This window comes from Mobula hypostoma, chromosome 2 (genome assembly GCF_963921235.1).
Source record: "Mobula hypostoma chromosome 2, sMobHyp1.1, whole genome shotgun sequence".
Lineage (NCBI taxonomy): Eukaryota > Metazoa > Chordata > Chondrichthyes > Myliobatiformes > Myliobatidae > Mobula > Mobula hypostoma.
This window is the reverse complement of record NC_086098.1, coordinates 12,390,178-12,415,069: the sequence shown is the minus strand read 5'-3', so window position 1 is coordinate 12,415,069 and position 24,892 is coordinate 12,390,178. Positions and strand designations below refer to the sequence as shown.

At 43.9% G+C, this 24,892-nt stretch overlaps 1 protein-coding gene across 1 annotated transcript in view; it reads left to right on the top strand.

Moving 5' to 3' along the window:
- The window catches only part of nt5dc1 (5'-nucleotidase domain containing 1), a 665,771-nt gene that overhangs the window by 48,097 nt on the left and 592,782 nt on the right, over window positions 1–24,892 (top strand). Inside the window, exon 6 of the mRNA XM_063033647.1 lies at window positions 17,433–17,514. Coding sequence (XP_062889717.1) covers window positions 17,433–17,514 — 82 coding nt within the window. The remainder of the gene's footprint in view (window positions 1–17,432; window positions 17,515–24,892) is intronic.

Sequence of the window (24,892 nt, the reverse complement as noted above, 5' to 3'; positions counted from 1 at the left end):
TTGGAAATTGCACCGTTTCGGATCGCAAGACCCTGCAGCGGATAGTGAGGTCAGCTGAAGGGATCATCGGGGTCTCTCTTCCCGCCATTACAGACGTTTACACCACACGCTGCATCCGCAAAGCAAACAGCATTATGAAGGACTGCGCGCACCCCTCATACGAACTCTTCTCCCTCCTGCCATCTGGCAAAAGGTACTGAAGCATTCGGGCTCTCACGACCAGACTGTGTAACAGTTTCTGCCCCCAAGCCATTAGACTCCTCAATTCCCAGAGTCTAGTCTGACACCAACTACACGCACACGCACACACACACACACACACACACACACACACACTCCCTTTGCAATTTTTGCTCATTTCTTTCTCAATTTCTGCTAAAACATGGTTTACATTTACATTTATATCATTTATTATTATACTGTAATTTATCCTTTACTGTGCCTATTGTCTTGTTTATTAATTACTGTACTGTCTTACACTGTTTTGTGCACTTTATGTAGTCCCGTGTAGGTCTGAAGTCTAATGTAGTTTTGTATTGTTTCATGTAGCACCATGGGCCTGGAGGAGCGTTGTTTCGTTTTTTACTGTGTACCGTACCAGCAGTTATGCTTGAACTGACAATAAGAGTGACTTGACTTGACTTTTATTCATATAGATGATGGAATAGATGGCTTTGTTAGTAAATTTGCAGATGATATGAACATTAGTGGAAGGGCAAGTAGTGTTGAGGAAACAGGAAAGCTGTAGAAAGGCTTAGACAGATTAGGAGAATGGGCAAGAAAGTGGCAAGTGAAATACAATGTTGGAAAATGTATGGTCATGCACTTTGATAGGAGAAATAAATGTGCAGTCTATTTTCTAATTGGGGAGAAAATCTGAAAATCTTAAGATACAAAGGGACTTGGGAGTCCTTGTGCAGAACACCCTCAAGGTTAACTTGCGGGTTTAGTCAGTGGTGAGGAAGACAAATGCATTCATTTCAAGAGGTCTAGAACTTAAGAGCAGGGATGTAATGCTGAGGCTTTATAAGGCCCTGGTGAGGTCCCACTTTGAGTATTGTGAACAGTTTTGGGCTCCTTATTTAATAAAAGATGTGCTGGCATTGGAGAGGGTGCAGAAGAGGTTCACAAGGATGATTCTGGAAATGAAATATGAGGAATGTTTGATGGCTGTAGGTTTGTACTTGCGGCAATTTAGAAGGATGAGGGGGGATCCCATTGAAACCTTTCGAATGTTGGAAGGCTTTTACAGAGTAGATGTGGAAAGGAAGTTTCCCATGGTGGGGAAGTCTAGGACAAGAGGGCACAGCCTCTGGATAGAGGGGCATCCATTTAAAGCAGAGATGCCAATAAATTTCTCTAGCCAGAGGGTAGAGAATTTGTGGCATTTATTACTACAGGCAGCTCTGGAGGCCAGGTCATTGGAGAGCTTGATAAATTCTTGAATGGCCATGGCATCAAAGATTATGAGGTGAAGGTCAGGGAGTGGGGCTGAGGAGGGATAAAAAAAGATCAGCCATGATTGAATGGTGGAGCAGACTTGATGGGCCAAATGGCCTGATTCTGCTCCTAAGTCTTATGGTCTTATGGAGCAGAATAATGAAATGGCAGAGCAGACGCAATGCGCCAAACAGCCTAATTCTGTTCCAATCTAATGTCTCTGGTCTTATGGCTATTCCCCTTCAACCATTAGGCTCCTGAACCAGTATAGATAGCTCTTCACCTCAACTCTGAACTGATTTCATGACCTATGGACTTAACATTCAAGGACTCTGCAACTTATGTTCTCAGCTTTATTCACTCGTTCATATATCCATCTATCTATTCATTTATTTTTATTTGTTTTTAATTGCATTTGCACAAATTGTCTTCTTTTGCACATTGGTTGTTCATCAGTCTTTGTGTGTAGTTTTTCATTGATTTTTTTTGTATAAAAAGAAGATTGTGCCAATGAACAATGTGACCAAGTGCAACATCCTACAGTTCACAAAGCTACTTCTTTTACTTCTTATTCATTCAAGTATGTTTCTGCTACTATTGGAACCTGTGGTTTACTTTTTGATGGTGTGCTTTTGGGCTAATTGAGCGATCTGGTGCTTTGCTGTGTCTCCAAGGGGGTTCGGTGAGGTTTTGTGTAGAGTGTGCAGCCTGGAGACTGGGCACAAGCCCATGATTGACTCCATTTCTTGCTGATCTCTCTGATTAAAACATTGAGTAAGATTGAAATCATCAAGTCCAAGAACTGAAGGTGAACAGGTGTTCAGCGCCATCAGCCTGTGTTTTACAGGTCTCTTTCTCTCCCTCTCGTTCAATGCTGCTGGAGGATGGTGCCCGAGTCTTGGGTCTTGGGCAAGTTTTGACCAATATGGTTTGTGGGTTGAATGCTGTAGTTCATGGTGTGATTATGTTTCTGGTTACTCCTTTTTGCATTGCTATATTTTGATTGGGGCAGAGAGGATCTGTAGCCTGCAGTCAACAAGCAGTAAATTGAACTGAACTGAACATTCTTAGACTGTTTCCAAAACTCTGTGGTTTGATGTTTTATATTTTGTGTTTTCCGCTTTTTTCATGCCATTTGCATGACTTGTTCTTTTTTTTTGCCATTGGGTGTTCGTTGTTTTCTTTGAATAGATTCCATGGTGTTTCTTTGTTTCATGGCTGTCCCTGGGAAGATGAGTCTCAGGGTTGTATACTGTATACAAACTCAGATAATAAATGCACTTTGAACCTTTGAATATTTGTATTTCTTTGTTGTACTATGAATGTCTCCAAGACAATGAACTCAGGGTAGTATATAGTGATGTATAAGTATTTTGATAATAAATTTACTTTGATCTTTGGTTAAGAACTATATCAGAGCCTCGAGAGCTCAGAGCACTGGTGTGAAACTACAGCATTAATTGAATAGCCTCATCCCCTTCCTCACTCCCCTTTCACAGGACAGGTCATGGAGTTGATTGCAGAACTTCTGACATCTGACGTGTCCTTCTTTCCCTGTGAAATCGTATATGCTAGGTACTGTGCCAATTTTTCCGCTATCTGAGCCTTGTGGGCTGGTTTTAAACCCCTGCTCCTGCAGTATATCTGAAACGCTGCCTATGACCGCAAGTGACCTGCTTTATTCTCTAAGGTAATAAGTACACCATCTACATTATTGTAAAATGGCTGTGTAGTTTGGTATCAGATTAACTGTTCCTGAAGGTCTGTGTCATGGCCTTGTGACATATAGCTGGGCTATTTTGGAACCTTTGGGGGATGTATACTACTGCCCACCCAGGGTGAAGGCAAATTTGTCTTGGGACTCGGGGTTCTTCACTGCAGCTCTGTAGCCTGCAGTCAATGAACAACCTTACAACCTTTTTTAACCTCTTCTCTGGTCTATCTCCTTAGCCCATACTATTGTGGAGCAGGTTAATCCCACAATGATCCTCAAGACTAAAACTTCCTCATGGGCTGAGCTCAGCCTTCCTTCAGCACTTTCAAGAAGACTGGATCATCTCTCCCTGGATTGCCCAGCCCTGAGCGTTTCTCATACTGTACGCCTGTTAGAATAGAATAGAACTTTATTGTCATTGCTCAAGGCATGAGATGGTGGTGCTACTCCAGTCCGTGCAAAACAGGTACTTACAATATGTAAGATATTATATAAGATGGCACCGGTAACTGGTGACTCTGCGCGTGGTCTCCCGAGCAAACTGCCCTCTACACTATCCTATACCCAAGAAACCCTTCTAAACCTCCAATCTGTTACCTCTAGCAAGATCAACAACACCCTGGCGAAGCTACTGACCAACTGGAGAGCACAGCGCCAGAATTGCTTCTTAAACTCCGGACCACACCTGGACCCGACCAGCGACCCGACCACGTTCCCGGAGACCCGCGGTCTGCTACCGTGCCAGAGCGCTTGGAGATGCGGCCCATTCCGACCAGCACCTCTCCGGAGCAGACGACCACACAGAACTGACGGCGGAGACCTCAAGGTTCCCCGGAGCGACCACCGTAAAGCCCCGTTGGTGGACATCCACAGCTGCCGGAAGTGAGGCCTCTGCCGCTGACCTTGGAAATTGAGCCCGAGGCTCGGCTGGAGCGGAGGCCTCCGCAACCGTGACTCAGCTTACGGACTTGTTTCAGCCAGGAGCCCGGCCCTCCGGGATTAAGTGTCAGCTTCGGGGCCCGACCCAATCGACAGCCTGGGCCCCCGGCAGCTGGAAGTGGCAGTGGAGCCTCCCCCGTCACTTGGCCTGACCCGGAGTGCCCGATGACGCGACCTGCCGATCAATCCCTGGGGGACACGTCCACCAACCTCAGAGAGCTGACAACAACTCACTGCATCGATGGAAACCTGGAAAGATGCACTATTTACCAAGGAAGCATGGGAAAAGAGCTGGGCTGCTGATCAGATTGAAGCTGAGGGGCTTCAGGGTCCCTATGCCCACCATCCTACTAGCTAATGTGCAAGAACAAGGTGGATGATCTTAAAGGGAGACTGCATCATGCAGGGAGATGCAGAACTGATGTGTATTCTGTTTCACCGAGACCTGCCTCTCCCCTGCCACCCCCGACTGTGCCATCCGACCGGAGGGATTTTCGATCCATCAGATGGACCGCATGGCGTCTTCGGGCAAGACGAGGGGAGGTGGTGTCTGCCTACTGATCAACACTGCATGGTGCTTGGACACAGTGGCACTGACAAGCTCCTGCAGCCCAGACCTGGAATGCCTGTCAGTGAAGTGTCGTCCCTACTATCTGCCACAGGAATTCACCTTGGTCATACTGTCAGCGGTCTACATTCGCCCCCTGGCGGACGTGGAGTGTGCTCTGAACATACTGTATGCCAACATCAATGAACTTGAGACCAAGTATCTGGAGGCTTTGCTCATTACAGCCAGGGACTTTAACCAGGCCAATCTCAGAAAGGCGCTGCCAAAGTTATACCAACATGTCTCCTGCCCACTAGAAGCCCGAGTATACTTGACCACTGCTACACAGCAGTCAAGGATGCCTACCATTCCGTCCCATGATCTCACTTCGGAAAATCAGACCATCAGGCCGTACTCCTTCTCCCGGCTTACAGACAGAAACTGAAGCGGGAGGTCACGGTATCAAAAGTAGTGTCACGTTGGACGGAGGAAACGGATGAGGTCCTCCGTGACTGCTTTGAATCGGTGGACTGGTTAGTATTCAAGGACTCAGCAGCTAACCTCGATGATAATGCCTCAGCTGTCACGGACTTTATTTGGAAATGCACGGAGGACTGTGTGTCTCGCAAGACGATCCAGGTATTCCCTAACCGGAAACCTTGGATGAATTATGAGGTCAAGTCCCTCTTGAAGGCTAGAGCTGCGGCTTTTATGTCTAGGGATACCAGTCGCTTCACGGAATCCAGACGTGAACTCTGGAAAGCCATTAAGGGCGCCAAGAGGCAATATGGAGCCAAGTTGGAAGCCCAGGCTAACCAGAGGGATGCAGGGTGTAAATGAGATCACTGGGCGCAAAGAAAAGGCTGGGAATATCAATAACTATGGCGCTTCTTTTCCTGACGAATTTAACGTATTCTACGCAAGATTCGAACAGAAGAGGAGCGTCCCGCTCCCTCCGGAAGAACCAGACCTGGTGGCATTGAGATTCATCGTCACCGAGGAGGACGTTAGAAGGGCCTTCCTGAAGATAAATCCAAGGAAGGGAACGGGCCCAGATGGCATCCCGGGATGGGTTCTCTGGGCCTGTGCAAGCGAGCTAGCTGGAGTGTTTGGTGACATCTTCAACTGCTCTTTGCTTCAGTCTAAGATCCCCTTGTGTTTTAAGAAGGCAATGATAATCCCAGTGCCGAAGAAGAGCAAGGTGGCATTCCTGAATGACTATTGACCTGTGGCTCTGACAGCAATTGCTATGATGTGTTTCGAGTGATTGGTTATGGCACACATCAACCACAGCCTACCGGTCAACCTTGACGCTTTGCAATTCACCTACCAGAGCAACAGGTCAATGGCAGATGCCATGTCTCTGGCCCTATATTCCTCCTTAGAACACCTGGAGAATAAAGACGCATACGTAATGCTCCTTTTCATTGACTACAGCTCTGCCTTTAATATCATCATTCCAAATAAACTGATTCCTAAGCTCCGGAACCTGGGCCTTAGCACTCAGATCTGCAGCTGGATCTTCAACTTCCTCACAGACAGGACCCAGGCCATAAAAATAAGGGACAAGCTCTCCTCTACAATCACTCTGAGCACCGGTGCCCCACAAGGCTGTGTACTCAGCCCCCCTGCTGTACTCACTGTACACCCATGATTGTGTAGCCAAGTTTCCATCAAACTCAATATATAAGTTTGCTGATGACACAATAATTGTAGGCCATATCTCGGGTAATGATGAGTTTGAGTACAGAGAGGAAATTAAGAACCTGGTGGCATGGTGTGAAGACAATAACCTCTCCCTCAACGTCAGTAAGACGAAGGAATTGGTTGTTGTCTTCAGAAGGAGTAGCTGACCGCACGACCCAATTTACATCAGTGGTGCGCAAGTGGAACAGGTCAAAAGCTTTAAGTTCCTCGGGGTCAATATCACAAGTGACCTGACTTGGTCCAACCAAGCAGAGTCCACTGCCAAGAAGGCCCACCAGCACCTTTACTTCCTGAGAAAACTAAAGAAATTTGGCCTATCCCCTAAAATCCTCACTAATTTTTATAGATGCACCGTAGAAAGCATTCTTCTAGAGTGCATCACAACCTGGTATGGAAGTTGTCCTGTCCAAGACCGAAAGAAGCTGCAGAAGATCGTGAACACGGCGCAGCACATCACACAAACCAATCTTCTGCCCTTGGACTCACTTTACACCGCACGCTGTCGGAGCAGTGCTGCCAGGATAATCAAGGACATAACCCATCCACCAACACACTTTTCATCCCTCTTCCCTCCAGGAGAAGGCTCAGGAGCTTGAAGGCTTGTACGGCCAGATTTGGGAACAGCTTCTTTCCAACTGTGATAAGACTGTTGAACGGATCCTGACCTGGACCTGGGCTGTACCCTCCAAATATCCAGACCTGCCTCTCGGTTTTTTTGCACTACCTTACTTTCCATTTTTCTATTCTATTTTTAATTTATGATTTATAATTTAAATTTTTAATATTTGCTATCGATTTGTAATCCAGGGAGCGGGAAACGCAGAATCAAATATCGCTGTGATGATTGCACGTTCTGGTATCAATTGTTTGTCGACAATAAAGTATAAAGTACAATGTAAGTGGTATGGCTTAATTTAAAAAAAAATCCATGTTTGGGTGCAACAAATGACTCTGATAGTCCATAACATTCAAAGTCCATTGGTGAGCCAACATGTTCTGCATTGTCCATAGAGGGATCATCATCTTTCTGAACGATTGACACTGTTATTCCTCAATTACTCCCACCTTCCTCCAGTTATTGCATTACTGTCCTTTCAAAGTAGTGGGATCTGTTCTCATTGCTGGCATCGACTTGTTGGCCACGCACCATTACCCCCACCTTCACTCCCTCTCCCAACCCCTCTCCCAAGCCCCTCCCTCTCTCTTTCCCCCATCTCCCCTCCCCCTCCCTCCTCTCCCCCTCTCTCCCCAACTCTCCCTCCTCTTCCCCTCTCTCCCCAACTCTCCCAACCCCCACCTACACCCCCTCTACCCACCTACCCCCCTTTACCCACCTACCCCCTCTCTCCCCTCAGTCCCTCTCCCTCACCCCCTCCCCCTCACCGCTTCCCCTCATCCCCTCCCCATCCCCTCCCGCTCATCCGCTCCCCGTCACCCTCTCCCCCTCACCCCCTCCCCTTCTTCCTCTCCCCCTCCCCTCTCCACCCCTCTCCTTCCCCTCTCCTCTTCCTCCACCACTCTCCCACCCCACTCTACCCCCTCTCTACCCCTTCTCTCCCACTCTACCCCTCTCTCCCTCACCCCCCTCTCTCTCTCCCCCTCTCCTCACATCCTCTCCCACCCTCCTCTCTATCTCTCTCTCCCACACTCCCTCCCTGTCCTCCACACTATCACTCACCTCTCACACTCTCCCCCTCACACTCTCCCTCACTCTCCCTCACACTATCTCTCCCTCCCTCACACTCTCTCTCTCCCTCACACTCTCTCTCCCTCCCTCACACTCTCTCTCCCCCTCACACTCACTCTCTCTCCCTCACACTCTCTCTCTCCCTCACTCTCTCTTTCTCTCCCTCACTCTCTCTTTCTCTCCCTCACTCTCTCTTTCTCTCCCTCACTCTCTCTTTCTCTCCCTCACTCTCTCTCTTTCTCTCCCTCACACTCTCTCTCATTCACACTTTCTCTGTCCCTCACTCTCTCGTCCTTTACTCTCTCTCTTCCCTCACTCTCTCTCCTCTCTTCCCCCACACTCTGTCCTCTCTCCCCCACACTCTGTCCTCTTTCCCCCACACTCTCTCTGTCTCCGCTACACTATCGCTCTCCCTCGCACTCTTCCTCACACTCTCCCTCATACTCTCCTTCACACTCTCTCACACTCCCCCTCACACATACAGCTATACAAGAGTGCTGGGCTGGAGATACGTCTCTACCAAAGGAGATGTGAAGCGTTCCTTCCCTCTGCTGGCCTGCAGGTCACCCTCAGACAAGGTGTAACCTCTGCTTAGCCCCCCATCCCCCATGCAGGATCAGCGTCATGTGAACCCATTGGAGCAGGTGGTGGCTGGTCCTTTAGCAAGTAAATCACATATGGACAATGTGCAAAACATGTGGCTAAGAAAATCTTTAACTACACGCTACAGGCCTGGGAAAGTACAGATGAATGAGAGAAAACGATCAAACCGAGATAGATCAAAGTCCTTATCGATGGTGTTTTGGTAGCTGTTAATATCAATACCTCTATATATACAATTCAGTGTGCACATGTTGTTGTCACTGGACAAAAAATTGCACAGCATAAGGAACCAACTAGAGAGCAGGCTATTCTGGACTGGGTATTGAGCAATGAGGAAGGATTAATTAGCGATCTTGTCGTGAGAGGCCCCTTGGGTAAGAGTGACCATAATATGGTGGAATTCTTCATTAATATGGAGAGTGACATAGTTAATTCAGAAACAAAGGTTCTGAACTTAAAGAGGGGTGACTTTGAAGGTATGAGACGTGAATTAGCTAAGATAGACTGGCAAATGACAATTTAAAGGATTGACGGTGGATGTGCAATGGCAAGCATTTAAAGATTGCATGGATGAACTACAACAATTGTTCATCCCAGTTTGGAAAAAGAATAAATCAAGGAAGGTAGTGCACCCGTGGCTGACAAGAGAAATTAGGGATAGTATCAATTCCAAAGAAGAAGCATACAAATTAGCCAGAGAAAGTGGCTCACCTGAGGACTGGGAGAAATTCAGAGTTCAGCAGAGGAGGACAAAGGGCTTAATTAGGAAGGGGAAAAAAGATTATGAGAGAAAACTGGCAGGGAACATAAAAACGGACTTAAAGCTTTTATAGATATGTAAAAAGGAAAAGACTGGTAAAGACAAATGTAGGTCCCCTGCAGACAGAAACAGGTGAATTGATTATGGGGAGCAAGGACATGGCAGACCAATTGAATAATTACTTTGGTTCTGTCTTCACTAAGGAGGACATAAATAATCTTCCAGAAATAGTAGGGGACAGAGGGTCCAGTGAGATGGAGGAACTGAGCGAAATACATGTTAGTAGGGAAGTGGTGTTAGGTAAATTGAAGGGATTGAAGGCAGATAAATCCCCAGGGCCAGATGGTCTGCATCCCAGAGTGCTTAAGGAAGTAGCCCAAGAAATAGTGGATGCATTAGTGATAATTTTTCAAAACTCGTTAGATTCTGGACTAGTTCCTGAGGATTGGAGGGTGGCTAATGTAACCCCACTTTTTAAAAAAGGAGGGAGAGAGAAACCGGGGAATTATAGACCGGTTAGCCTAATGTCGGTGTTGGGGAAACCGCTGGAGTCAGTTATCAAGGATGTGATAACAGCACATTTGGAAAGCGGTGAGATCATCGGACAAAGTCAGCATGGATTTGTGAAAGGAAAATCATGTCTGACGAATCTCATAGAATTTTTTGAGGATGCAACTAGTAGAGTGGATAGGGGAGAACCAGTGGATGTGGTATATTTGGATTTTCAAAAGGCTTTTGACAAGGTCCCACACAGGAGATTAGTGTGTAAACTTAAAGCACACGGTATTGGGGGTAAGGTATTGATGTGGATGGAGAATTGGTTAGCAGACGGGAAGCAAAGAGTGGGAATAAACGGGACCTTTTCAGAATGGCAGGCAGTGACTAGTGGGGTACCTCAAGGCTCAGTGCTGAGACCCCAGTTGTTTACAATATATATTAATGACTTGGATGAGGGAATTAAATGCAGCATCTCCAAGTTTGTGGATGACACGAAGCTGGGTGGCAGTGTTAGCTGTGAGGAGGATGCTAAGCGGATGCAGGGTGACTTAGATAGGTTGGGTGAGTGGGCAAATTCATGGCAGATGCAATTTAATGTGGATAAATGTGAAGTTATCCACTTTGGTGGCAAAAATAGGAAAACAGATTATTATCTGAATGGTAACATACATCAAAGTTGCTGGTGAACGCAGCAGGCCAAGCAGCATCTGTAGGAAGAGGTGCAGTCGACGTTTCAGGCCGAGACCCTTCATCAGGACCAACTGAAGGAAGAGTGAGTAAGGGATTTGAAAGTTGGAGGGGGAGGGGGAGATCCAAAATGATAGGAGAAGACAGGAGGGGGAGGGATAGAGCCGAGAGCTGGACAGGTGATAGGCAAAAGGGGATACAAGAGGATCATGGGACAGGAGGTCTGGGAAGAAAGACAAGGGGGGGGTGACCCAGAGGCTGGGCAAGAGGTATATTCAGAGGGACAGAGGGAGAAAAAGGAGAGTGAGAGAAAGAATGTGTGCATAAAAATGAGTAACAGATGGGGTACGAGGGGGAGGTGGGGCCTTAGCGGAAGTTAGAGAAGTCAATGTTCATGCCATCAGGTTGGAGGCTACCCAGACGGAATATAAGGTGTTGTTCCTCCAACCTGAGTGTGGCTTCATCTTTACAGTAGAGGAGGCCGTGGATAGACATATCAGAATGGGAATGGGATGTGGAATTAAAATGTGTGGCCACTGGGAGATCCTGCTTTCTCTGGCGGACAGAGCGTAGATGTTCAGCAAAGCGGTCTCCCAGTCTGCGTCGGGTCTCGCCAATATATAAAAGGCCACATCGGGAGCACCGGACGCAGTATATCACCCCAGTCGACTCACAGGTGAAGTGATGCCTCACCTGGAAGGACTGTTTGGGGCCCTGAATGGTGGTAAGGGAGGAAGTTTAAGGGCATGTGTCGCACTTGTTCCGCTTACACGGATAAGTGCCAGGAGGGAGATCAGTGGGGAGGGATGGGGGGGACGAATGGACAAGGGAGTTGTGTAGGGAGCGATCCCTGCGGAATGCAGAGAGAGGGGGGGAGGGAAAGATGTGCTTAGTGGTGGGATCCCGTTGGAGGTGGCGGAAGTTACGGAGAATAATATGTTGGACCCGGAGGCTGGTGGGGTGGTAGGTGAGGACCAGGGGAACCCTATTCCTAGTGGGGTGGCGGGAGGATGGAGTGAGAGCAGATGTACGTGAAGTCCTTCCAGGTGAGGCATCACTTCACCTGTGAGTCGACTGGGGTGATATACTGCGTCCGGTGCTCCCGATGTGGCCTTTTATATATTGGCGAGACCTGACGCAGACTGGGAGACCGCTTTGCTGAACACCTACGCTCTGTCCGCCAGAGAAAGCAGGATCTCCCAGTGGCCACACATTTTAATTCCACATCCCATTCGCATTCTGACATGTCTATCCACGGCCTCCTCTACTGTAAAGATGAAGCCACACTCAGGTTGGAGGAACAACACCTTATATTCTGTCTGGGTAGCCTCCAACCTGATGGCATGAACATCGACTTCTCTAACTTCCGCTAATGCCCCACCTCCCCCTCGTACCCCATCTGTTACTCATTTTTATGCACACATTCTTTCTCTCACTCTCCTTTTTCTCCCTCTGTCCCTCTGAATATACCTCTTGCCCATCCTCTGGGTCACCCCCCCCCGCTTGTCTTTCTTCCTGGACCTCCTGTCCCATGATCCTCTCGTATCCCCTTTTGCCTATCACCTGTCCAGCTCTCGGCTCTATCCCTTCCCCTCCTGTCTTCTCCTATCATTTTGGATCTCCCCCTCCCCCTCCAACTTTCAAATCCCTTACTCACTCTTCCTTCAGTTAGTCCTGACGAAGGGTCTCGGCCTGAAACGTCGATTGCACCTCTTCCTACAGATGCTGCTTGGCCTGCTGCGTTCACCAGCAACTTTTATGTATGTTGCTTGAATTTTCAGCATCTGCAGAATTCCTGTTGTTTGCGTTTAAATTATCTGAATGGTGGCCGATTAGGAAAAGGGAAGGTGCAACGAGACCTGGGTGTCATTATACACCAGTCATTGAAAGTGGGCATGCAGGTACAGCAGGCAGTGAAAAAGGCGAATGGTATGCTGGCATTTATAGCGAGAGGATTCGAGTACAGGAGCAGGGAGGTACTACTGCAGTTGTACAAGGCCTTGGTGAGACCGCACCTGGAGTATTGTGTGCAGTTTTGGTCCCCTAATCTGAGGAAAGACATCCTTGCCATAGAGGGAGTACAAAGAAGGTTCACCAGATTGATTCCTGGGATGGCAGGACTTTCATATGAAGAAAGACTGGATGAACTGGGCTTGTACTCGTTGGAATTTCGAAGATTGAGGGGGGATCTGATTGAAACATATAAAATCCTAAAGGGATTGGACAGGCTAGATGCAGGAAGATTGTTCCCGATGTTGGGGAAGTCCAGAATGAGGGGCCACAGTTTGAGGACAGAGGCGAAGCCTTTTAGGACCGAGATTAGGAAAAACTTCTTCACACAGAGTGTGGTGAATCTGTGGAATTCTCTGCCACAGGAAACAGTTGAGGCCAGTTCATTGGCTATATTTAAGAGGGAGTTAGATATGGCCCTTGTGGCTATGGGGATCGGGGGTATGGAGGGAAGGCTGGGGTGGGGTTCTGAGTTGGATGATCAGCCATGATCAAAATAAATGGCGGTGCAGGCTCGAAGGGCCGAATGGCCTACTCCTGCACCTATTTTCTATGTTTCTATAAGATTTTTACGCACACTGGTAATTACAAATTGAAGGGAACATTGGTCATGGATTGCTCATTATATACAACATGGCACATAATGTTTGAACTAACTACTATACAATTTTCTGAACATGTGTACACACACAACCTTCTGACATGCTGAATGGTCAGTAACAACCTTTTGCAACTCATTGCCCTGTCTCACCAAACTACTAGATAGTGTCTGATATTTGATTGTGTGTGTGTGTACACTCAGAAACACACGTTTATATCTGCCAGTTCAACACTGCTATCTGCTAATACTTAATGCCCTATAGTAGTTGGCCTGAGTAGATCTAAGAATGTATTAAAAATATGCAGTCCCTCAGACTGCTGAAGTCGCTGTCCACATAGCGAGTCACAGATATATCTTGGACAAACTGCTAAATGTTTTTGTGAACCACACAGAAGCTGTAATTGGCAAATATAAGAGTCTTTAATCACACAGCAGGACTTCTGGGGAGAAAGTCTTAAGAACATTTCACTGTCATAACACAATATTTTATTCCTTTTAAACACAAAGATAACAATGAACAATTAACTGCAGTTACAGTGTATTTAATCACCTATTTAATCTCAAGATTTTAAATATAGTCAGGTAACTTTGCAAAATTACAAATGTACAATGGTAGCACATCCCAATTAGTAGAACATCTTTGAATATTTGAGTACTTGTAACTAGTCAAAGAGCTTCTAAGCACAAATCCCAGGGACTGAAAATAGTATAACACTCTTCTTCCTTTCAGAATCAGAATCAGAACCACTTTATTGCCAGTACGTGAAACATACCAGAATTGATTGTGGTTCAGTGCCAAGCATAAATCACAGGACAATACCATAACAGAGAACACATGAGCAACCAACAATTTACAAGACAATAGTGCAAATGACCATGAGCAATCAACAATTAGCACAAATGTCAATAATCAAACTTAAATAAACATGAACATATGAATGGAGAAATTAATTATCAACAGAACAAGGAGAGCAGGAAAGACCATTTCACGGATGTTGTGCAGGGACTGTTAGGGTATTACACCTGGGTGAATTTTGTTGAGAAGCTGGATAGCTGCAGGAAAGCTTTGGAGATGATGTGTCATATTGCTAATGATGGGAGGGAGGGAGGAGAAAATGGCGGCGCAACACAGCGCACCCAGCCTCTCCGGTGAAATGATATCGTATTTGTTAAATAGGGGCCATGCACAATCCTGATTTTATGGAGATGGACGTGAGAAGCACAGAGGAACATCTGGAGAAACTTCTGAAATGCCCGGTTCGCTGCCGCTGCTACAGTACGATCGAGAATCTCCGGAGGGAAGGCCTCAAATCCTCGGCTTTGCCTGTTGCTGGCGGCCGGGGCTGGGGTCGAAGCGCTCAGCAGAGATGGTGCTCGGTGCTTGGTGTTGGAAGGCTGGTCGGAGGTTCGAAGTTTTCGGACGGACTGAGAGTTGGACTGTGGTCGGGTGCTTCCAGGATGCTGCATCAGCAAGTTTGCGGCACTGGAAGCTCATGGCAGGGAGAGTTTTTCTTCCTTCTACCGTCTGCGTGAGATGTTGGGACTTTCAAGAGACTTTGAGACTTTTTTTTACCGTGCCCATGGTCTGTTCTTCTATCAAATTACGGTATTGCTTGCACTGTTATAATTATATGTTATAATTATGTGGTTTTTGTCAGTTTTTCAGTCTTGGTCTGTCTTGTGTTTCTGTGATATCACACTGGAGGGACATTGTATCATTTCTTAATACATGCATTACTAAATGACAATAAAAGAGGACTGCATGTCCTCATAATCTAATCTAATCTAATGAATTTGTAGCGTTTCGCTGATGGCAATTTGGAGAATAGGTGATTGCTACAGTGGGTGAAGTTCAAAGGGAGATAAACACCTTGCCAGAAGAAACCACTTCAGCATTACCGGACTGTTCCGAAAACACAAACTAGAGCGTATTCAGGGAGGTGGCTATCTACCCATTGATGACTATACGGGATCTGTAACTGGCTATATAGAGAAGTGCACTGTTACTAAACACATCTATCTCTGTGAGCGCAAATCAGAAGCCATGGTTGACAGCAGAGGTCCAGGCACTGCTGAGAGATCATGATGCTGCCTTCAGATCAGGGAATAAGGTAACTCTTATAAGATAGTCAAGTTAGAAATGATAAGAATTTGAAGATATTGACAATCATCTTGAATGTTACAGAGAAAATGAAGTTTTGGATGATGCAATTGTCAATATCATTGTAAGAAGGCAGTCCATTATTTGCACTAGGTATCTGTGCTGATTTTGATTCCAGTCAATCAACAAAATGTGGCATATACTGCATGAATTCCTCCGTCGATAACAATTAGGAACTAATACACAGTTTATAGTACTGTAGTAATATTGATAGTGTTCTAATTTGTTCTAGATTCCTTTTAAATACATAATTTGTTACTCAGTTAAACATTAGTTTATCTTTTTTTAATACCTTTTTACCTAGTTCCATGAAACTTCAGCTAATTGTGGCAGCTGTAACTGAGCCATGAAGTACTGGTTCCGATGTCTTCCTGTAAGGCAATGTGAATTGATTTGCTTTGATCTCATTCATCCTGTTGTGCTCCACAACTGAAAGTTCTGATTATGAGGAGTAGGTTTTTGCGAATATTGTGGATGGGGTACGTTTGTCAATTGTTACAGGAGGTACTTGCTGTATAAAAGATTTAATTTGATCTTTCATATTGAATGCTCACAGAACACCTATATATACTACTAAAACTTTCATGCTCTGTCTGTCTGTCTGTTTGTGACCTCCAAGTAGTTTAAACAGTGTATTACGATGGCACTTTTTTTGGCTAAATGGAATTAAAATGCGCTAACTTACAGAATGCAGGCAAAGTTCAGGGTTATATATTCATAAAAAATTGCTCATTCGCCAAAATTAATTGGCTCGCTTTGACCTGAGAGCCGATCCGCCATCATGGAAATCGGGACGCGACAGCTCGATGCATGTGCACAGCCAGCCTCAGCAGCGACGCCTACCGGAGCAAAAGGGCAGGGCAGCTCTATTTCGAGGGGTCACATTCTGCTGATCACCATCAGCAAGTGCAGGATTGGGACAGATCCTGCCACCCATCAATAAGAGATAATTAAATCTTATTATAATGACGTACTTCGAGACACCCATAAAACCCTTTGCTGCAGTCAAAGGACAACGGTGACTATATCACGTCCATTTAGGAGAGCGCCAACCACATCATCAAGAATAATCAGCATCCTTTAATGTTAGTGCTTCGTATCTTTTCTCCAGCATTAGGGTTAAAAAAAAATGGTCAGCCTAATTCTGCCGCGTGGAAAGGGAAGGGGGACATTATGGCCAAGAGATGATGCCAAACGTTGTCGGGAAGTGGCAAGGAGAGGGAGAGAACAAGAATCGGATGAGGCCAGGGCCACACAACTCCAGGATCAAACAGTCAGAACAAAAAAAGATGACAGAAGAAGAGACAGAGGAGGAGAGGCATGCACGTCTCCAGGATCAGAGACAAACAACAAACAGCAGAAGAGATGAAGAGACGGTGGATGAAAGGGGTGCACGTTTCCAGAATAGCAACGACAGGCACGAGGGTGGTAGATAAGCCAGAAATGATGCCATCAAAGTGTCCTTCGTTAAATGAGGAGCAGCAATATTTGCTTTGCTATGTGTCATTCTTCTTTAATAAACTGAGGTTTTCTACTTCAGTTTCCAAAGCAAAGCGATACCAATAGCATTCAGGAAAATTTAATGTTCATCCTGGTCACATCAGACTGTACTACCCTTCTCTCAAAGGGTGCCCCAACGGGTCACCCCGTTGTCTAGTATATACTACAGTGAAGGTTGGAACCATTTAATAGAGTGATTTCTACCTTTGTATCTTTCAGATCGTATATCCACTTTTTAAATACAGTTAACTTGACCCAGCTGGTGGCGTAGTGGCATCAGCGTCGGACTTCGGGACAAAAGGTCCAGAGTTCAAATCCAGCCAGCTCCCCTGCACACTTTCCATCCGTGTTGGGGTTATGAGCTGGTGATTTCTTTGGAAACTCACCCGGCAGAAGGCAATGGCAAACCACTCTTGTAACTTGCCTCGTACGCGGTTCCCCATTACTTCAGAGAGGCGTGGAGGGAAATCTAACTGGAGAAACTCCGGATGCAACGTACCTTAACTTGATCTATGAGTACACTAATAATTGAACCATTGAGCAGGTTGTTAAAACTTTAAATCATTGCTTTTTCACAGAACAGAAATGTGAAGAAATATGAATTCTGGAAGGATGTTATTGCTTCCATTGAATACAATTACAAAGCTTCTGCCTTCAAAGGTAAGGCATTATTTCCTCTTAATAATACACATTTACTTACAAATTTTGTGGCAAATAGATCTTGGCAATATTTTGGATGAATATTGTATCAGTAATTTTATTTGGTGATTTGAAGGCTATTTGAGCTTGGCTATTCTCACTGTTCTACATAGTTTTATGATTGGATCTTCTTTCAGGACCAGTTTTGATAGTACATTTGATATACCTTGTGAATAAGGACCTTCGCATCAGATGTCAAATGCATTAAATCATGTGCTATTGTATGGATATCTCCACTGTACAGGTCAATTAAGTTATAAGTCATGTGGAAAAGTACTGATTTAAGTAATTTTGACATTTATGAAGGAATAGTTTGCATTTTTGGTCTATTCTAGTAATACAATAAAACACGATGGTAGAATTCTTGTTAATTTTTATCTGAGAATGATTTAATTGTATGCACTGTTGACTTTTCACTCGATAGATTGAAGAAGTGTGTGCGCAATTGATTAACTCCCTGGCATTATATCTGATTTTTGTCTAAATTCTATGTCCCCATGTTTGATTATATTTTGGCTCATTATAATTGAATTTTAGATAAGTAATAAATATTAATTTTCTGTTGTTAACTTGTTAAGTGCATTTTAAAAAAAAACATTGCATGTTCTTTGGCTAGTTGTTGTTTGGCTTCTATAAACTTGATACTTTGATGTGATTGCAAATGCTTAAGGATATAATATCTTGTGCATGAATGATTGTCGAAAACTTTGAATCTTAAATTTCATCTTTGTATGAGTTCTTTCATTTCCTTTGGCTCAGTTTTGTTCGCTTTGATCTATTTTTGTACAAAATTATTTGATTGTGAAGAGAATGGGTGGACCTTCATGATTACAACCTCCTAGGGATATTCCACCTCTAAGTGCCCATATTTGCTGATAAAGCATATTGAGTTTGGTTTTTGGTTTGATTCAGTGAACTTTATTTGTAACTATGGTTAAAACATTATTATGTCATAATATATCAAATCAGATAAAAAGCTTGCTGTTATCCATGAGACTGACTGTTCAGGCAATAACGGTCGAACACTGTTAGGGTTATAGTAGGAAATTGGTGAGCTTTGTTGTGAATGGTCAAATAATTAATACGTTATACGAAATCTGATCCTTAGTTGTTCTCTCCACACTGAAGGAGGAAATTCTGATGAAGAGACAAGCATATATGAAAATTAGCACTTTTGATTCCCTTTTAAATGTCAAATATTTATACTTGTTGGGCCCTACCATATTGCTCTAGTTCTCGATGGACTGGGACTTGCTAGGGGATGCTGGCAAGTTGCAGTTCCGTGGATTCTACGTGAATGCTAATGTCCTGAACTTGTTGGCTGTACTTTGCAGTGGTGTTATCCATGGAGCCCAGTGAAGAGACAGAGAGTGAATGTTGCAGTTTCCCAGGGTGTACCAGATTAGACCTGGCACAGGAACACTGACTCCATTTGTTCCAATAGAAAGTCAAATTAAGTAACCATTAATTAATGTTATGTTTTGAATTATTTGTGAATATTCGAATGGTTATTCTAGTTAAAACTTCAAAGTTTAAGATGTAATTGTCAACCAGCTTGGCCTCAGGTAGTGGTTAAAAGGGATGTTTGTTTTATTCAGCTGCTTTATAGGCAGGGCTTGTCTTGTCTGTAGGTGATTATATTGTATAACATCTCATGATTATGTCCTTCCACCATTAAGAACCTCACATTTTACGATCTGGACATCTCTCCAGCAAGTTAACACTGGCAAATCTGTATTGACTTTACAACACACACAAAATGCTGGGGTTTTGTGTGTTAAAACTATGAAGTTATAGGCATAATTGGCAACCAGCTTGGCGTCAGGTAGTGGTGTAAAGAGATGTTTGTTTTATTCAGTTGTTTTATAGGCAGGGCCCGTCTTGTTAGATAACATCTTGTGGTTATGTCCTGCCGCTATTCTTTTCAATAGATGCTGCCTGGCTTGCTGAGTTCCTCTAGCATTTTCTGTGTGTTACTTTGGATTTCCAGTATCTGCAGATTTTCTCGTGTTTGTGTATTTATTTTACATTCAGGTTAATAAACTGTATAATCCTAGGTATGCCTACAAGCACAAGGAATTTATAAGCTGCTAGGAGTAGTGACTATGGTTCAAGGCAGGTTTTGCTTCACCGCTCTGTAAGTCAGTGGGGAACTAGCCTTGGACCTTTATGCAAGGAATTAGCACTTTTGCAAATAATGGAGATACAAATGAACTAGTTAGTAATATACTTTATTAGGATGAGGCACATTACATCTAGTATTAAGTTGATCCAAATTTATTTCTGTTGGAGAATGTGTTTAATCTCTGATGTGATTATGTTGTCACTGCTCTTTGCTGCTAGTGAGGGTGTTGGGGATTTGCTGCTGTTGTTGCTTTTTTTCTGAGGAGGAGGGGGCTGGGGATTTGATGTTATTGTCCTCTGCAAGGGAGGGGGGTTCGAGGTTTGTGAGTTTTGTTTCTTTTTCATTTTTGTGCGGGGGGGGTGGGGGGAGGAGTTGATGCCTTTTCTTTCAGTAAGCCCATTTTTTTCCTGTATTTCACGGCTATCTGGAGTTGTATTGTACATGCATACCTTGAAAATAAAATGAACCTTTGAATATTTGGAGTCAAATGTAATTTACAGGGTGGAATTGATGTAAGATTAATTTTTAAATTTTTGGATAATGTATTTACAAATTAATTATCAGGTTTATTAAAGTAACAATTAAATGGGGGAAGGCACACCACAAGGTGGGTGCTTAACAGACTGTTGTACTCTCATGAGTGTGTGGCTAAACAAAACTCTGTAAGTTCACTGATGCCATCACCGTTGCTGGTGGAATCTCAGATGGTGATGAGGAGGCATATAGGAGCGACTTAGTGACTGGTACCACAACAACATATCAACTTCCACTCAACATCAGCAAGACCAAGGAGTTGATTATGGAGTTCAAGAAGGGAGAGCTGGAGAAAACATGTTGAGGGGTCATTAGTGGAAAGCTTCAGGTTCCAGGCATCATCATCTTGGAGGATCAATCCTGAGCCCAACATGTTGGTGCAATTTCAAAGGAAGCACGCTAGTGGCTCTACTTCATTAGAATGGAGTTTGAGGAATTCAGTATGCCACCAAAGACTCTGTGGTGAGCCTTCTGACTGGCTGCCTCACAATGGGGGCCTCAATGCACAGGATTGTAAGATATTGCAGTGGGTAGCTCAATTAATTGAGGGCATAAACCGCCTCCCCCCCATGAAGATATCTTCAAGAGTCAGTGATTCAAGAACATAGAACATAGAATAGTACAGCACAGTACAGGCCCTTCGGCCCACAATGTTGTGCCGACCCTCAAACCCTGCCTCCCATATAAGCCCCCACCTTAAATTCCTCCATATACCTGTCTAGTAGTCTCTTAATCTTCACTAGTGTATCTGCCTCCACCACTGACTCAGGCAGTGCATTCCACGCACCAACCACTTTCTGAGTAAAAAACCTTCCTCTAATATCCCCCTTGAACTTCCCACCCCTTACCTTAAAGTCATGTCCTCTTGTATTGAGCAGTGGTGCACTGGGGAAGAGGCGCTGGCTATCCACTCTACCTATTCCTCTTATTATCTTGTACACCTCTATCATGTCTCCTCTCATCCTTCTTCTCTCCAAAGAGTAAAGCCCTAGCTCCCTTAATCTCTGATCATAATGCATACTTTCTAAACCAGGCAGCATCCTGGTAAATCTCCTCTGTACTTTTTCCAATGCTTCCACATCCTTCCTATAGTGAGATGACCAGAACTGGACACAGTACTCCAAGTGTGGCCTAACCAGAGTTTTATAGAGCTGCATCATTGCATCGCGACTCTTAAACTCTATCCCTCGACTTATGAAAGCTAACACCCCATAAGCTTTCTTAACTACCCTATCCTCCTGTGAGGCAACTTTCAGGGATCTGTGGACATGTACCCCCAGATCCCTCTGCTCCTCCACACTACCGAGTATCCTGCCATTTACTTTGTACTCTGCCTTGGAGTTTGTCCTTCCAAAGTGTATCACCTCACACTTCTCCGGGTTGAACTCCATCTGCCACTTCTCAGCCCGCTTCTGCATCCTATCAATGTCTCTCTGCAATCTTTGACAATCCTCTACACTATCTACAACACCACCAACCTTTGTGTCGTCTGCAAACTTGCCAACCCACCCTTCTACCCCCACATCCAGGTTGTTAATAAAAATCACAATAAGTAGAGGTCCCAGAACAGATCCTTGTGGGACACCACTAGTCACAATCCTCCAATTTGAATGTACTCCCTCCACCACCACCCTCTGCCTTCTGCAGGCAAGCCAATTCTGAATCCACCTGGCCAAACTTCCCTGAATCCCATGCCTTCTAACTTTCTGAATAAGCCTACCGTGTGGAACCTTGTCAAATGCCTTACTAAAATCCATATAGATCACATCCACTGCACTACCCTCATCTATATGCCTGGTCACCTCCTCAAAGAACTCTATCAGGCTTGTTAGACATGATCTGCCCTTCAGAAAGCCATGCTGACTGTCCCTGATCAGACCGTGATTCTCTAAATGCCTATAGATCCTATCTCTAAGAATCTTTTCCAACAGCCTTCCCACCACAGACGTAAGGCTCACTGGTCTATAATTACCCGGACTATCCCTACTACCTTTTTTGAACAAGGGGACGACATTCGCCTCCCTCCAATCTGCCGGTACCATTCCCGTGGACAACGAGGACATAAAGATCCTAGCCAGAGGCTCAGCAATCTCTTCTCTCGCCTCGTGGAGCAGCCTGGGGAATATTCCGTCAGGACCCGGGGACTTATCTGTCCTAATGTATTTTAACAACTCCAACACCTCCTCTCCCTTAATATCAACATGCTCTAGAAGGCGGCATCCATCATCAAGGTTCCTCACCAACAGGACATGCCCTCTTCATATTACTACCATTGGGAATCAGGTACAGGGGCCTGAAAACCCACACCAATGATTCAGAAACAGCTTCCTCCCCTCTGCCATCAGATTTCTGAATGGTCCATGAATGCCAGTTTGTTTTTATGTTCTTTGAACTATTTATTTATTCTTGACATTTATGTAAATTTTTGTCTTTGCACTATACTGTTGCCATTAAAAAAATAAATTTCCCATTGAAGTAAGTGGTAATAAATCTGATTTTGAGCTTGATTGTTTCTTGATTATTTCATTGCAAAACTTTTAAAGTACAAAACAAAATCAATAATAACTGCTGTACTTTTCACAAATCTTACTGAGTCTGAAGTAGCATGTGCGACATAAATGTATATGAAACCTTGAAGTGTTTGTCTTGCTTAAATAAGCATAAAATAATTGAAAACTGCAGATTTGGAGAAAAAAATACAAATGCTTCCATTGATGTTGAAACTGATGCATGACAAATTAGGAAGACCTATTTTATAATTTAAAAAGTTTATCGGATTTTAACTTGCTAAACTTTGCTTGTTTTCCACCCTTAATTGTCAACGTCCTTCACTGTACACCAGAAGGATTTACAGAATTAATTATTCACAATTCCAATCTGGACAAAGCAGGTCTAGAAAAGTAAGTACCTGATGCTCTCATTTTGCTTTGCCCATATTAATAAATTTTGACAGGTAGCAATGAAAATATTTTATTAGTTGTCTGTAAGGACGAAGTGGAATCAATATTTGTTAATATTTATTAATGGGCTGACTTCTGCCAAGTTATCCAAGGCACAAATTGCTTGTGGGTGCCTACATGCAACTGTGCTTCGAATTGTTTATTTTGTAGACAAAGCAACCAGTCTATTTGTCATGCAGCTCCACCTGCCTTGTAATTACACCACATCTACTTAGTATTGATGTTGCATGATCATCACTTAATAGTCCTTTTGGCTGTTGCTTGGTGAAGCTTAGGTATTTTAGTGGCAACCACAGTAAAAAGAGTAATTCAAGTGTTGAATAACATGACATTCTTTAGGATATGTAAGTAGACTTTTGGTTCATGCTTTGTTCTCATTGTCACCATCCGGAAGGAGGTACAGAAGCCTGAAGGGACACACTTAACGATTCAGGAACAGTTTCTTCCCCTCTGCCATCTGATTTCTGAATCGACATTGAACCCATGAACACTACCTCACTGTGTATTTTGCTGTATTTATTTAACTATTAATATGTACATATATATATTTACTGTAATTCTGTTTTTTTTCTATTATTATGTATTGCATTGTACTGTTGCCGCAAAGACAGCAAATTTCATGACATGCCAGTGATATTAAACCTAATTCTGAAATTGGATCCAGAGGTCTTGGGATAACCTACTAGCCTACTAGGCAGACAGGAGACAGACATCAAGGAGCTTTCTAAATTAGTAACATTATTTTCAGTATAAAAATAAATAAAATAAAAACCTATCTGACTGTCTCTACAAAGACCCTATTGTATCCACTTCTACCACTGTAGCTGGCAGTGCATTCCACACACCCACCACTCTGTGTGAAAAAACTTACCTCCAACGTCCCCCTTGTATGTACTTCGAAGCACCTCAAAACGATGCCTCCTGGGAAAATGCTTAAACAGCAAGGTTACCACCAATTCACCACAAGGCACAGAGAAGGAACCAAAAAAAAGTTTATTAAAGCCAAATGGTCAGAAAATATCTTACTGTTTAAGAACCTGCAAATATTGCCTTCTAAAATTAAACTCCTATAACAGGTAACCAATCAGCATATATGACTCCAGCTCAAGCAGAAAGCTGTGTAGTAGTGAGGATGCAGCAGCTACTAATAGAAATGGTTAGAACTGAATCATTCTTATTTTGTTTCCATAGAGAATTCTTAAGCTTTGTTCTGTAATGTCTTCTGATACTTCTTATACTCATAGTCCCTGGAGATAATACTTTCTAGTGTATTATTTTTTTCAGATTTTATTGCGAAAGAAATATGACATAAGCTGGAAAAATAATTTTATCTTTACATGCACCGTTTTGTTACTATTTTCTCTTTCCTCAAACTGTGTTTAACGAAATGAATCTTGTTACATTCTTTTCTCTGATTCTTTTGCTATCAGATTTATTTGAATAAATGTAATCAGGAAAGAATGATTCATTTCTAACCATTTCTATTAGTAGCTGCTGCATCCTCACTAATATACAGCTTTCTTAGGGAAATGACCTTTACTGCGACTTAAAACTACTTGAGCTGGAGTCATATATGGCTGATTGGTTACCTGTTACTGTATAGGAGTTTAATTTTAGTAGACAATATTTAACAACTTTAAACAGTAAGGTATTTTCTGACCATTTGGCTTCAATAAACTTTTTTTTGGGTTCCTTCTCCGTACCTTGTGGTGAATTGGTG